Raw genomic sequence first — 15,302 nt, 5'->3', positions numbered from 1 at the left:
GTAGAAAATGAAGGTAAATTACCTTTTCTTGATGTGTTAGTATACAAGAAGAATGATGGTACACTAGGCCATGCAATGTACAAGAAACCTCCACATTCTGAAAGATACCTTCATAAGTCTTCACATCACCACCCTCCCAAAAAGCAGCTCTCCTTCGAACGTTATATACTAGGGTGAATAATGTTGCAGACGATGGTAACCGCTCGAATGCAATGAGAGAACTGACAACATCCATGAAGAGAAACGGCTATACATCTGGAGACATAACACGAGCTGTGAAATCAAGGAGCCTAACTTGAATAGCACCAACCAGGACTACAGCAAAAAGAAAAAAGTATTCCTTCCTTATGTGGCAGGTATAACTGACAGAATAGGGCGCATTCTTAAGAAGTACAATATAATTCCAGTTTTCACCGCAGACCGGAAGCTCAAATCCCTGTTTCGACCAGTCAAAGAGAAGCCACATCTTGAAACACCAGGCGTATATGAAATTCCATGTGGTTGTGGTTGTTCACATATTGGCATGACAAAAAGGCTTGTTAACACCAGGGTGAAAGAGCACATCAGATCGGTAAAGAATGTCGCTCTTTCATCCTCCACGGAGAACGCTATAAGCCAGTCTGCCATAGCAGAACATTTCTACAGTACAGACCATGAAATCCTCTTTGACCAGGCGAAGGTCATCGCGCCTGTAAAAGACTTCTATGCTCGTCTTGTGAGGGAAGCCATGGAGATAGAGCTGCGCCCAAATAACATCAACAGGGAAGACGGCTTCAAGTTATCAAACACATGGAGACCTGTACTGCAGAAATACATGCATAACACCACCATGGCACAGCGGGACGCACTCAAACTGTCGACAGAGGGCGGTGCATCAGTAACTTCCCTCCCAACCACCACAGCACAGCACCACGATCCTTGAGTCCAGTTAGTGGGGTAGGCCGTGGATAGTACAAGCATGACTTCCACGTTCCTTCAGATAATTTCTTTGCTCACTGTCGGAGGCAAAACTTCTCATGCTCTGATGAAGGCCAATGCAATTTGGCTGAAAGCTTGGCTTTATTATTAATAAATAAATAAATAAATAAATATATATATATATATATATATATATATAGTGGCTTTAACCCAGTTCATTTATTTCTTTATGTTAATACAATGAGCCACGAAAACTTACGTTCATTAATTAAATCACTGTTACAATTAGGTTACCTTCAACATTTCTCAAGTACAGTATATCTATTTCTCTTCTAAAAATAAATGTAAAAGTATACTTTGTCGCAAGGCAGCCTCTGCATGAGAGGAAGTATTTCATAAAATAATAATAGTATGGCTATTAAAAAGCTGGCAAGCTTACATTTCAAGCTGACTGTATGGGACTTACATTTTAAATGGAGAATGGTTAACTGTGAAGAGGAAAAAGTTGTTAATAAAATAAAACCTTCAAACAGCAGTATGGCTTTACCAACATTTTGAAATCACTCTATTTTTAATCCTCTGAAGAAGATCATAAATGAATGTCTTCAAACTGCTTACTTTCCAGATAAACTAAAAATTTCTTGGATAGTTCCATGTAAAAAAAAAAAAAAAAAAAAAAAAAAGGTGATAGATCAGAATGTAGCAGCTGTCGTTCAGTCTCTGGTGTTCCCATTCTCTCCAAAATATTTGAATTGTGATGCTAGTATAAATTTATGAATACTTTGTGAAACTTTTCTCAAAATCTCAGTATGGCACTGTATGATGTTATTAGTTATATCATGAGTCATTTTGAGGAAGGAAATTATGTTAAGGTTTCCTATGTGACCTTAGTAGGGCTTTTGATTGTGTACCACATGACATCCTACTTGACAAATCAGCATATTATGGCATTTCTGGATTTTAACTTAAAATTTTTAGATCATACATATATATAGTTGAATGCAGTATGTGGAGATAAATGAGGTGTCCTCACAAGAATCTGTGGTGGAATATGGAGTGTTTCAAGGGTCAGTCCTTGGTACCTTTATCTGATCATGATAAATGACTTACATGAGAATGTACAAACAAATACCTATATGCATATGATTGTTTTTTTGAGCTCATGAGCCAAAGATGACTACGCTGACCATTCAACCGAGGAGCCGGATACACTGATACACTGAATGCTGTGCATGAAAATAAAATATCACTTTTTCACAATGAATCTGCAAATTTTTTTATTAGCTCCGAGCGATGTCCGGAGAGCTGCAACGAAAGGCAATAGCACAGCCGGGTGACTCATTTGCTGAGAGATACATTTGCTTTCCATGTTTGGTTGACGTGATCTAATGCAGTAGCGAATAAGTGATAAGTCCCACATCTGTGGTACTGATGTTGTGTTCAATATGTTAGCTTTGAAATATTGTAGTTTCTATATGAATACAAAAGTTATCGTGTGTTTAATGAGTGATATATACAGAAGAAGAGCGTGTATTCATTGTGTTGTGCTAAGTGAAGCATTCTTTTGCTAGAGCTGTTAGAGTGTGTCGCTATCGATTCATTCACAAATTTGCTGGAATCCTTCCTCTCCATAGGAATATGGTATGTAATTTACTGAAAAGTTCAGCACCACTGGGTCCATTCTTAACAAGAAAACATGCAGAAGACTAACTGTTTTAACAGAACAAAAGCTTGATAAATTAGGAACTACAACAAAATTCCTGTCGCATCTCGCCATACAACCTAATGTGTCATTATATTTTGCCCACAAAGCTGAAGCCAAACCATACCATAATACATAATTTTTGATATAAAGGCCAAAGGCAAGCATTTATACAAGTGAAGGCACATGCTTCCCCTAGTGCACTGTGACTGCATTGTCCTATATGGGAGGCTTGTAGTGGTGCGAATTCTGTTTGAGACAGAGGCATGGGGGTGCACTAGCTGCCATCATCTTGGAAAGGTGTAGCAATCCAACTGAAGAGCTTACGACTACACTGGGGAAAAAATGCTGGTAATTTCAAGATTGAAAAGGCCTAAAATGTTCTTAATATTTGCACTCGATGAAATTAAAATATGGTTTCCTTCTGGGAACTTAATTTTTCATAATTTCATATTAATTTTCTTACACAGAATTTCTACAGTGTCATTTTGAACTCGATGGATGCTATCTTTATTGGATTTCTTGTGGCTTCTTGTGAATATCTGACTTGCTTACATTATCTTCACTCACACAGGAACTACCACTTCTTTCGTGGGCACAAGCAACCTATACTTAACACTTTACTATACTTAAACCAAACATTCTGTACAATATCTATAGTACAGTACACTTGCTTTTTATCAAATTGCTAATGCACAGATAGCTTTATTGGTATTGGACAATACTATCCCTAGTACTGATGCTGATGGTATGCAGATTACAGAACTCTTGTGTTTAGCAGTAAATGAAGTTTCTCTTCACAATGATATGCATATGAGAGTGATGTCACTTGGGGTCTCGTGAGTAATTGAATTTTGGTGTTACTGTACTTACCTTAAACCCAGTACATATTTCTGCATGGATAGAATTCACCTAAACATATTTCACAGATAAGAATGATTCAGTACCGTAAGCATTATTAATGATAAATTAATTTTCATTCACAAATATACCAAAGAAGTGGAAATCCTAAGAGGACACTAGTATACAGTCCTCTGGAACTTTGGTAATTAGATGGGACATGGGATTTTTCACAAATTGCTGTGATGTTGAAGGTTTTCAAAATCATCTGGAAAGTAACAGAATAAAACTTGACTCCATGACTTTTATTTAAAATGACTGTGTCATTGTAGAAAAGTTAACAATGCTATGTGTAAAACTTTTACCTCCATTTATGTAAAATCATGTAAATAACGAATTACATTAATTCAAGAACTCCAGAGAAAAATATCAAAATACATAAAGGAAATCTTTATAAACAGTCTGGAATCAAATTTCATATATTTAAGAAATCAGATATTTCTTGTAATAATGCCCAACAATTTTATTTCAATATTTTACAATAATATGTATATATGTGTGTGTGTATATATATATATATATATATTTATATATATTAACATTTTAAAAGATCTGTACAAATAATAATATCCATTCTGTTGGTAGACTGTTGCAGAGATCGGTCAAGGTGGTCATTTGGGGGAAACCTATTCCATTATGCATGCACCAGTTTTAGAGTTAATACAGCATGCAACATTCTGCAAAATAAAATAATGAGTTAGGAACTAAAACAATGTTGGTTCCAAACTTGCATGCACTAATGTACCAAAAACTCAAATACATGCAATTCAGTAATAATTAGAAAAAAAATAAAAAATAAAAATAAAAATCAATAAATCAAACTCTGCAAGTTTGAAATTATTCTAATACAGCCATACATGTACATATGTAATAATTTGTACATCATTCTCATTAACAGGAATATTCTGATTAAGAATTATGTAATGTATTTTAAAATGTCCTTCTAAATCTGCTAGTTACAGTATCATGAAGATGGTACATTTTGATTTCAGTCAGCATTAACTGCCAAAAGAAAGCAGTTTAGAATGGGGTTACATTTCTGTTAGCATATTTGTTGTATTCTGTAATAAAAATATTGTTCTTCCTTGGTTTAAATATATATACATTTCTCATAAATAAATAAAATCTGTTCTACATTCCAGATGACGACAAGTGTCCAGAAGAACCTGACACAAATACCTAACATTAGATTACAAAACATTTATGACAGCAAGACAGAAGTTATGGAACTACATACAGGCTATTGCCATTATAAAAACCAGTAAAAGGCCAAAAGAATTTGTAAAAGTAATAGCCACAGAAAGACAAAATAGATCTTCCAGATATTGAACCTGAGACATAAATAAAATTTGGTATCTTTTGAAACATTAGCATTCAGGATTAAAATAACCCTTATTCTACTATAGTTTAATTATTATGGCATTACTCTCCTTTTCATGCTGATTATTTAGTTACCATTTCTGTAGTGAAGTATTCATAATAGATAACATAGTCATAGTATTTATGTAGTGCACAATGACACCTACAAACCTCCTACACACCACATACAGCATTATAATGAATACAGTTTCACTCTCCTCAACTACTGTCTGGATATATATTGCTCAGCAGCACAGTAATAGGGAAAATATAGTTCACATTATCTGTAGTCTTCACTGGCAAAACTTAGTGTTTATTGTGCACTATGAATGCAGCCAGTCCCTGCTATGAAAGGCATGAAAATGTTGCTCATAAGGTTGGTAGGTGCATACATTTCAGTGGGCCAGGCAGACTTATGTGTAATAGCAACTTGTGACTCAGTGAGGAAAGCAACAGGAAATGATCCTCATTTCCCTTATATGAATGCATAGTCCATCTATGACAGCTGATGGGGGAGCTGTTGAAGATCCAACCAGTCTATGGGCTGAGTACTCAACATACATACGCGAGTCATTCTCTACTAAGCAGATATGTAAATTTATAGTGCGACTTCTAAAGAAGAGGCTCCATTCTTCAAATTACAGTTATGACTTGTTTAGGACCACTTTAATGGTGAAGGAAGAGTTTAACTAACAGAGACATATCCACACTTTCACCCTCCTAAGACAGAAACAAAAATGTGTTTTCGGTCATATCCATCACTCATAACATCATAGGAATTGTGTGCACTGAACTGAACCAGTGCCTTTCAATTCATAGCACAATGTTGGCTGCTAGTGTTAAAACAGAAAAGTTTCAATCTTTTCTCATTTATGACATTAAACGTTAACAATACTAGTCTGCAATGAATTCACTGCCTCAGAAAATTGAATATTTTTAGGACACTAATATCAGCCTAGATCCAAAATAAAAACGTAGGCCTACCGATTGTCTGACACTGAGCTTATTTATATTTATGCGATGGTGTTAATGAGATCAATTAAATAAATTATGTAAATGTTAACATTTTCTTTTTCTTTTTTTTTAATGGAAAGTAGTGGTAATGTGTTGTTGAAACTCTTACAAATTTTTCTCGAACATACTCGGTCATTCATGATGAAAAGTGGTAGGGTGAGTAGAATAATAGCTATCTCTGATAAGGCTTGGTTCAATGAAGCAGTTCACCAAAGCTTTGATCAAAGATGGTGCCTGTTGTAAACATGTCTGTGACAAATTTCCATCTCTCTCTGAAGCAAAATTGAAGGAAGGTTTAAACAGTTCTGAAATCAGAAAGCTCATGTTTGGGTGCACATTTGAATCTATGATGGATTTGAAAGAGAAGGCAGCATGGAAAGAATTTACAGAAGCCATTAGCAAGTTTCATGGTACTAACAAGCCTCCCAATTACAAACATGTTGTGGAAAATATGGTATATGCATTCAAGGAAATTGGCTGCAACATGAGTCACACCTTGATTTGTCATTCGACTGGGTCAGGAATGGAATTAATGAAGCCCCCATCTAGTGGTGAGGATAGGAATTGCACTGGCTCCTGAGCTGTACACAGACAGAAAGAAAATATAATTTTCACAACAAAAAGCAGTGATCACAGCAACATTGCAAATTTATGCATAGTGTTGTTGCAGTGACACTGAAAATACACAGTGACATCATCATCATCATCATCATCATCATCATCATCATCATCACCACCACCACCACAATGGGACCAGTACCATCAACCTAATCTTTTATTGTGGGGACAAGATAACTGTAAAAACTCACTCAATCCTCAGATCAAACTCATGGGCTAATATTAGAAAACACTTCCCAGTAAATGCAGCATTCCAGATACAGAAAAACACAGACCAGGAATCCAAATGATGAACTCTGAGAATACTAGACGTAATAACATTCAGCCCAGTGCTAGACAATGAACTAATAAAGGAATCTCTCCCATACATCATTAGCACAAAGACTACATGCATTCAATAATCTGTCAGACCCACAAAACCAAAAAACATATATTCAGGAGAGACTGGGGTATGTCAAATTGCTCCAAACAAAGAGAAAGGAGTACTTACATATGATGGAACAGCAACTAATAAAAGAAACAGAAAACAAACAATTCAGAATCCTTGATGCCAGAAAATCCACAGTTGCAGCCCACATTCCAACGGAAACTTGGGAAGCACATTTTTAAGATCTACTACAGAGGACGATGCTCACAAAACATGACAAACAAAGACCCACCCAGGAAATTGAGCAGGACTGGACAACATCACCAACGAACTAATAAAGGAATCTCTCCCATACATCATTAGCATATGGACAGCTCTGTACAAGTGCCTGAAACTTCAGAACATTCCCAATGCCTGGAGAAAATTGACAATTAGGATGCTCTATAAAGGCAAAAGACCTCAAAATTCACCGGACTCATACAGAGGGATCGCTCTAGAATGCATTGCCTTTAAGATGATGTCCAATGTAGTTCAAAACAGAATATCTGAACGATTAATGGAGGCAATGCCAATAGAACAGTATGGTTTTATACCAGGGAAGTCACCAGTACAGGCAGTGCATCCTGTCATCCAATATACTGCAGCCTCAATAAGTCAATCAAAAGGTCATGTGTATGCGGATTTCATAGATTACAAAAAGGCCTTTGATTTAGTAAGAAACATTCTCATCTAGAAACCTGAAGCGATCCTAGGCCCAGAAGAACAATTCCGTAAACTCATAATCAACATCGTAGAAAAAAATGTAATAAATATCGGCGATGGACTTCTACAATCAGCAAACATCACACAAACGAACGGGATCTTACAAGGTGACCCCCTAAGCCCAATAATGTTCAAGGTAGTTACGCATGATATAATACAAAAGGTGACAAGCGAACACGTGAAAATGTACCTGTATGCTGATGACATTGTCATACTTGTAACGTGCTCCTCCCAAATCTTCGTATCTACGTTTCTACACGATCATCTACTTTCTACATTAATATGCTAACCTGCTTTTGCCATCTATGCCTCTACGTATTAATTATTTGATCTTATTGACTGAACATTATGTGCTCACCTATCTCCTGTCTCTCCATCCGCTCATGTAACTTATTACATACTGACTATTTCTCTGCGATCTATCTAGTACTACCTACGTTATCTGTTATGTCATCAAAACTTCTCGAACCTACTAGTCTCCGCTTCCTCTTGGATATATAACGGACAGCCTCACTCATCTGGTCAGCCTGGCATCGACTTTCGTACAGTGTGTGCGAGTGGAGGGGCCATTGACCTCGTGCGCGGCTTGCCCGTGCGATACAAGATCTTTTCCGTCCAACTGGAACTCTAATATCGTCTATATGGGATCTGCGTGAGCTAAAAATCTGCATACAATTATCTGGAACTCTAAATTTGCCCTTCAGGCATGCTGTTCATAAATCTCAAGTTTTTGAGGCCTTGATCTGTGCCTTAACAGTTTTTCCATTATTCAAGTTTGTTATTTATCCTCTGCAGCTTACTTATATTTTCACGATTTGTGTTTTGAAAATGTTTTAATGTGGACTGAGAGTGACCATCGTGGATATAATTGTTCAATACATTTAATAATGACAGTAACGAGTGGATGAAATTTTTTTAAGTTACGCAGTCAGATTAAAACTTTTACTCTCCTCTCTTATCCCCAGCTATTACTATTATCCTTTACCCCTCCCCCCTTTCACTTTGATGTTTTTTAGCTCAATTCTTAGGCTTTTATTAAACACTCTGGAAGTGATGTATTTTATACGTGGCCAATTATAACAACATGAGTAACTGTTATTGTAATGTCGTTCTTGAAAACTTTCCGTGTTTTTCCTAAAAAGAATATAATAGACGCGATAATGTATGCACAATTTTGAAAATTGTAATCTTGGCTAGTTGTTCTTTCACTGTCCTTTCTGTTGTACTTCCACCTTCAAGGTGAATATTGTAACTCTAGAAAAAGGAAAAAGTAGGAAAAGAAATGGACTTTGTCTATGTTTATCTGTGATATATCAGATCCTTTACATGTGTGTATACTGCGCAAAGTCATTTATACTTATCTAATACAGTTGTTAATCTTCGTTATTCGTCACTTTTCTTTATTATGTATCTACCATGGACCTATTCCTTTCCCTCCCAGTGTGGCTTCCTGTCACTCTGCTCGTTTCAAAATTTTGCTTCCATAAGATGTTAGTGTGCTTATCTTTGTTAGAGGGATCGGTGGCGTATCTTTACTATTGCTTTTGAAACATTCAGTTTTCCATCAACTGAGATTATTATATATCATGTATTAAACTTAAAGTAACCAAAGGCACATATTAAGTAACAATATGACATCAATACAAGAAGTGCATAACAAACTACAGGAACGGTCACATGACGACATGTACATAAACCAGAATAGAATGAAGATTACAAAGTTTCGTAAAGGAAGAAAGCTGGTGAGAAATGACACACTCCTCTGTGGAAATCAGAGACTAGAAAAAGTTAAGTCGTTTAAATATTTAGGGGTGACACTACAGATCATGGGACTCAATTTCACGAAGCATATCGAGGACAGGACTGTAGCTGCAATAAAAGCTACGATGGTCATCCTCAATCTCAAATCACTCTCACTCAGGACCGCAATGCCACGGTTTAGTCGCCCTGGTGGCATCATATGGTATAGAAATAACATCGGCATATCTGAAATTAAAAAAATCTTAAAAGCTTAGACAGAGTCAAAGCCAGATATATTAAAAGAGGTCCCTATACCTCAAAGTTTGCCCCAATCTGTCTTGTATACTAGCTGGCAGAAACTACGTCTTTCATAGAGGACCTAATGACTACTCGCAACCTGTTGCCTACCCCAGCCAGTATAAAGTTCCTAGAAGAGCGACGACAAAAAACAGCAGAAACAGATCCAGTTTTTCCGCACCCCTGCCATGATCAGCGAGGAATGGAAAATAGCCAACTACAAGTTGAAAAACCTCTACATATGAAGAGCAATACATGGTTTTCACTATCGCATCTGTAATAGCAAAGGCCATCGTCAAGGGTCCAGTGAATGCACGTGCAAAATCTGCGGACTATGCTGTTCATTATACTTCCTGTTCAAGTGCACACTAAGAAACCTCCCAATCTCCCATTATCCTAAAGATGATAAGTGGCAATGACAGTCAAACTTATTCATTTTTTCTGTACACATTGTGTTTAATAAATCTATTATAAATAAAATATTATGACATTACAACAATATGGCAATGTATCTTTAGTTAGCCTATTTAGAAGTTTCAGTGCAATAATTGAGAAACATACTTGATTGTGACAATCACATCACCAATATTGTCGTTTCTTGCCTTTGGACAAGAATAACCACAAACAGCTGTCTTATGGTTTATTGCTGTGAATTCTCATGCTGCATATTTTTGTGGACATTACAGCTTGTCTACAATAGTTAATCTCATTTATAATCCAGGTCATAATGGCTCTTTCTCCTGAAAACACAGTAAGGACTGTGGCATTGGTGGAGGATAGGCACAGTGTATTAGTGTTGGCTACTAAGTGTATGATTTGAAGCAGTGTATTGATTCATTCAAGTGTCCGAGTGAATCCATTCACAGGAACGGTGAGCTCACGGCACATGATTCAGCTGACTCACAGCAGACAGTGCTGAGTGGAGCAGTCACGGATCAGTGAGAAACAACACACACACACACTCTCTCTCTCTCTCTCTCTCTCTCTCTCTCTCTCTCTCTCTCTCTCTCTCTCTCTCTCTCTCTCTCTCTCTCTCTCTCTCTCTCTCTCTCTCTCTCTCTCTCTCTCTCTCTCTCTCTCTCTCTCTCTCTCTCTCTCTCTCTCTCTCTCTCTCTCTCTCTCTCTCTCTCTCTCTCTCTCTCTCTCTCTCTCTCTCTCTCTCTCTCTCTCTCTCTCTCTCTCTCTCTCTCTCTCTCTCTCTCTCTCTCTCTCTCTCTCTCTCTCTCTCTCTCTCTCTCTCTCTCTCTCTCTCTCTCTCTCTCTCTCTCTCTCTCTCTCTCTCTCTCTCTCTCTCTCCATTATCGGTACACTGGACATTGGTGGGGAGCCAAACTTTCACTGCAGCGATACATACAGAGCCATCGCACACTGAAAGAATTGTTCACAATAACGGACTCTTCGCTCAGCAAATTTGAAAATAATACCCACTAACTAATAGACGGATTTATTTGCAGTGTTAAAAAGGTAGCCAAAACATAATTCCAAAGTACCTAGCTTGTATGCAGGTAGGATATTAGGTTATTCTATTTACCGTATTAATTGAATCAATTAGTATTTTTATAACTAGTTGACATTCAACAATTAATTAAACTCAGCTTTTTAGCCTACCAGCCTGTCGACAATTAATTAAACTTAGCTCTCTAGCCTACCAGTCTGGCTGAGTGGCTCAGACCCCAACTTGGCAGGTTCGATCCTGGCTAAGTCCGGTGGTATTTGAAGGTGCTCAAATACGTCAGCCATGTGCCGGTAGATTTACTGGCACGTAAAAGAACTCCTGTGGGAGTAAATTCTGGTACCTCAGCATCTCCGAAAACCGTAAAAGTAGTTAGTGGGACATAAAGTCAATAACATTATTATCTAGCCTACCCTATGACTATGAGTCGTGCTCAAGACCACTCAAAATTGTCTGTTTTATAATGGGAAGAACCATTTAAATCTAAGAATTTCATTTTTGTCCGTATTGAACTGAGAATGGAAGATAGGAAACTTAAAAGGGTCCACCTTTTCAATACAAAAATGTTATAGTTTATTTACAACATATATTTACACTTGGAACTAGTTTCGACGCTGTTTGGCGTCATCTTCAGCCAAAATGTGGGAAATAGGCTAGCATGTAGACATTTATATTACACAAGACGTTACATTAAACAATACACATCTTACGAGGAGATAAAAACAGGGACGAATATAGAAACAAATGAATCGTTGAGAAAGCAAAAGTTATAAATATTAAAAATAACCTTAACCACACATCTTGCAGTGCGAAAATATTCGCCTTGAGTGATTCCTGAATACAAAACGCATGCGCACACATTTCTGAAGAGCCATCAGGCAGGAAAAAGTGAAACCTTAAGAGTTCTTCTGAGAAGAGTTCATCATTTTTTCTATGTTCCGACTAACTAATGAAGTCTCCCTTGAGTTCCTGATAAACATACACAACAGGAAATTCTCCTTCACTCTCAACAATAGCTATAAAGACCAACGGTAAATTGCATTTTAAATATTGTGCAGAGACGTGAAAGCATGATCTTGAACATGATATAACTTCTTCATTTAACCCAATTTTTTACACAAGGTGTTACATTAAACAATACACATTTTACGAGGAGATAAAAACAGGGACGAATATAGAAACAAATGAATCGTTGAGAAAGCAAAAGTTATACATATTAAAAATAACCTTAACCACACATCTTGCAGTGCGAAAATATTTGCCTTGAATGATTCCTGAATACAAAACGCACGCGCACACAATTCTGAAGAGCCAGCAGGCAGGAAAAAGTAAGGTGAAACCTTAAAGAGTTCTTCTGAGAAGAGTTCATCATTTTTTCTATGTTCCGACTAACTAATGAAGTCTCCCTTGAGTTCCTGATAAACATACACAACAGGAAATTCTCCTTCACTCTCAACAATAGCTATAAAGACCAACGGTAAATTGTATTTTAAATACTGTGCAGAGACGTGAAAGCATGATCTTGAACATGATATAACTTCTTCATTTAACCACCTTTTGAAAGTCTCTCTCTATATTACATAGCTTCATTAACACCACCATTCTGTAGATGCACAAAATAATCTTGTAATCTTCACAGGTCCGGTATTCAGCTCGACAAGAATATAAAATTGGTATTAAGGAATACGTTTTCTGAGAGTTGACTGTGCCAGTATTTGTGGTGTATTGTTACGTGTAGGGTGGGGGGCAGGTTTCTATGATGTTTATTGCGGGACATAAGGCGGTAAAGCTATGGCGCGAGATGAAGAGGAACAGAGCATGTTGGATAGTTTAGGTCTGGGGAGCGGCCATTGTTGGATTAGGAGGGGAGAGGGAAGGAGCGGTAGGGGAGGAGGAGTGGAAGGAGGGGAAATATGGAGGGTGATGATGTGAAAGTGTGTGGCGTGACAAAGTATTATGCATAATGTAAAAGACAGATCTGTTTTTCGGGATATTCATGTTTTTGAAAAATTCAATGAGAAAGTCGAATAGGATCTTTGGTTTCTCTGAGATATCATTTAAGTTTAGGTTGGGATTGAAATATTGGTCTAAATGAATATAGAGGTTTTCAGTGACGTCTAGGAAAGAACCTTTGTTTAGAATATTTAATACCTCAAGATCTTGATTTATTTCAGTAAAGTTGTGCTTAAATTCTTTTATATGTAGGCCGACTCGGTATTCTCTCAGTTCGTATGTAGCATCATTGCACATTACTTGAATAATCGAATTATAAGATCACTGGTGTGTGTGGACCGTGAGTAAGTGAGCCGACTGATGCAATAGCTTAAATAACAAGATGTTTAATCAGAAAACCAGTGGGCTACTGTACATCTCGGGTAGCATATTCAAAATATGGTTATTTAAAAAATCTGATAGAAAAAGACATTTTCGGATTTGACTGAGCTAGTTGGCCGTGAGTTTAGGGTCGCGTAGCTATGAGCTTGCATTCGGGGGATGGTGGGTTTGAATCATACAGTCATCAGCCGTTAAGATGATTTTCTGTGGTTTTCCATTTTCACACCAGGCAAATGTTTGTGCTGTATCTTAATTAAGGTCACGGCCCCTTCCTTTCCACTTCTAGCCCTTTCTTATCTCATCATTGCCATAAGACCTATCTGTGTTGGTGCGACGTAAAGAAAGTTATTTCATTTAGATTTAATATGTAGGTTACTTGTTGTGGACACAGGTATTTCTACGTCTAATTCTGTATATATAATAGAGTTATATAAATTATTATTATTATTATTATTATTATTATTATTATTATTATTATTATTATTATTATTATTATTATTATTATTATTAACTACATAAGTTTTGTGCTGTAATAAGCATATATAGTATTGCAGAAGTACTTTTTCCTGCATTTTAATTTTTAACTTATTTATTTCGTATTATGTACTTACTGAGAATACAGTTGAACCTGCTTTATATGTAACTCTGTTCTGTGTAATTTGTCTTTGTTTATATGTAATTCGCTGTTATTAAGTGTCAGTGAAACATAAGTGAGTTTTGCTTAACTGTAATGAGCACGTGCTTTTTTAAAAGAAACTACTCTATTTACGAAGTTTCCTCTTTGTCAGCGTAGGTGGAAGTAGAGTGGTCAGGTTTCGGTGCTGAAACAGAACACAAAGAGTTTCGCCGAGTGACATTGTTGATCCTTACTTACTGGTGGCTTAACAAAGGCCAACTGAGCAAGTCCCCTTTGCTCTCTATCTCGCTCCTCCTTTACCTTAATCGTTTTTGACCTTCACAATACAGCCAAAGATTTTCATGGAAACAACGGAGAAGTAAAAAGTCCACGGTGCTGGTATCTGGTGTTTACTGTTGAACAGTAGTTTTGTCATTCAGTTGCTTTTGATTAGCAATGGAGAACAGAAAAAGGAAAAGTCATACCCTAGATGAAAAAGTTAAATTTATACGAGAAGTGGATGCTAATCCACACAAAACAAAAACTGAAAATGCTTCGACTTAGGAACTGCTTATATCACGCTATGTACAGTCATTAGTAAAAGAAACGCTATTCTGGACGAGTTCTTAAAACTGGGTTCAAAATCAGCAAAGCATGGCTGTCTGCAAGAAGGAAGGTACGGAGATTTGGAGAAAGCACTTTTCACGTGGTTCCAGCAAAAGCGGGCTGCAGCTCTAGAATTAGCTAAAATCATGAGTAACACGGCTGATTTCAAGGCTTCATCACGATGGTTGCAAGGATTTAAAGATAGTCATGGAATCACAGGGAGAACAATTTGCAGTGACTCAAAAGCTGTGGATGACGTCATGGTGCAACACTAGGAAGAAGAGGTTCTGCCGGGTAGTAAGTGATTATAAGCCTCCAAACATCTACAATTGTGATGAGACCGGCCTATTCTACAATCTCCTTCCTAATAAAAGATTAGCTGAAAAACGTGACTCATGCCATGGAGGGAAGAAAAGGAAAATTCGTGTAACAGTACTTCTCGCCACCAATGCAGATGGATCTGACAAACTTCCTCCATTTGTGATAGGAAAATCGAAGAATCCAAGGTGTTTTAAGGGTGCGAAAACGAAACCTACGGAATATGAATCCAACAGAAATTCTTGGATGACTATGCTTCTAATGGAGTCCGGCCCCGCGGTGTAGGAGGCAATGCGTC

General features: G+C 37.1%; 1 protein-coding gene across 1 annotated transcript in view; it reads right to left on the bottom strand.

Moving 5' to 3' along the window:
- Window positions 1–4,018: 4,018 nt before the first annotated feature.
- Window positions 4,019–15,302, bottom strand: part of cnk (connector enhancer of ksr) — a 316,579-nt gene continuing 305,295 nt past the window's right edge. Inside the window, exon 15 of the mRNA XM_067135099.2 lies at window positions 4,019–4,197. Coding sequence (XP_066991200.2) covers window positions 4,147–4,197 — 51 coding nt within the window. The 3' untranslated portion in view covers window positions 4,019–4,146. The remainder of the gene's footprint in view (window positions 4,198–15,302) is intronic.

Source organism: Anabrus simplex, chromosome 1 (assembly GCF_040414725.1).
Source record: "Anabrus simplex isolate iqAnaSimp1 chromosome 1, ASM4041472v1, whole genome shotgun sequence".
NCBI lineage: Eukaryota > Metazoa > Arthropoda > Insecta > Orthoptera > Tettigoniidae > Anabrus > Anabrus simplex.
This window is presented reverse-complemented; position numbering and strand designations above follow the sequence as displayed.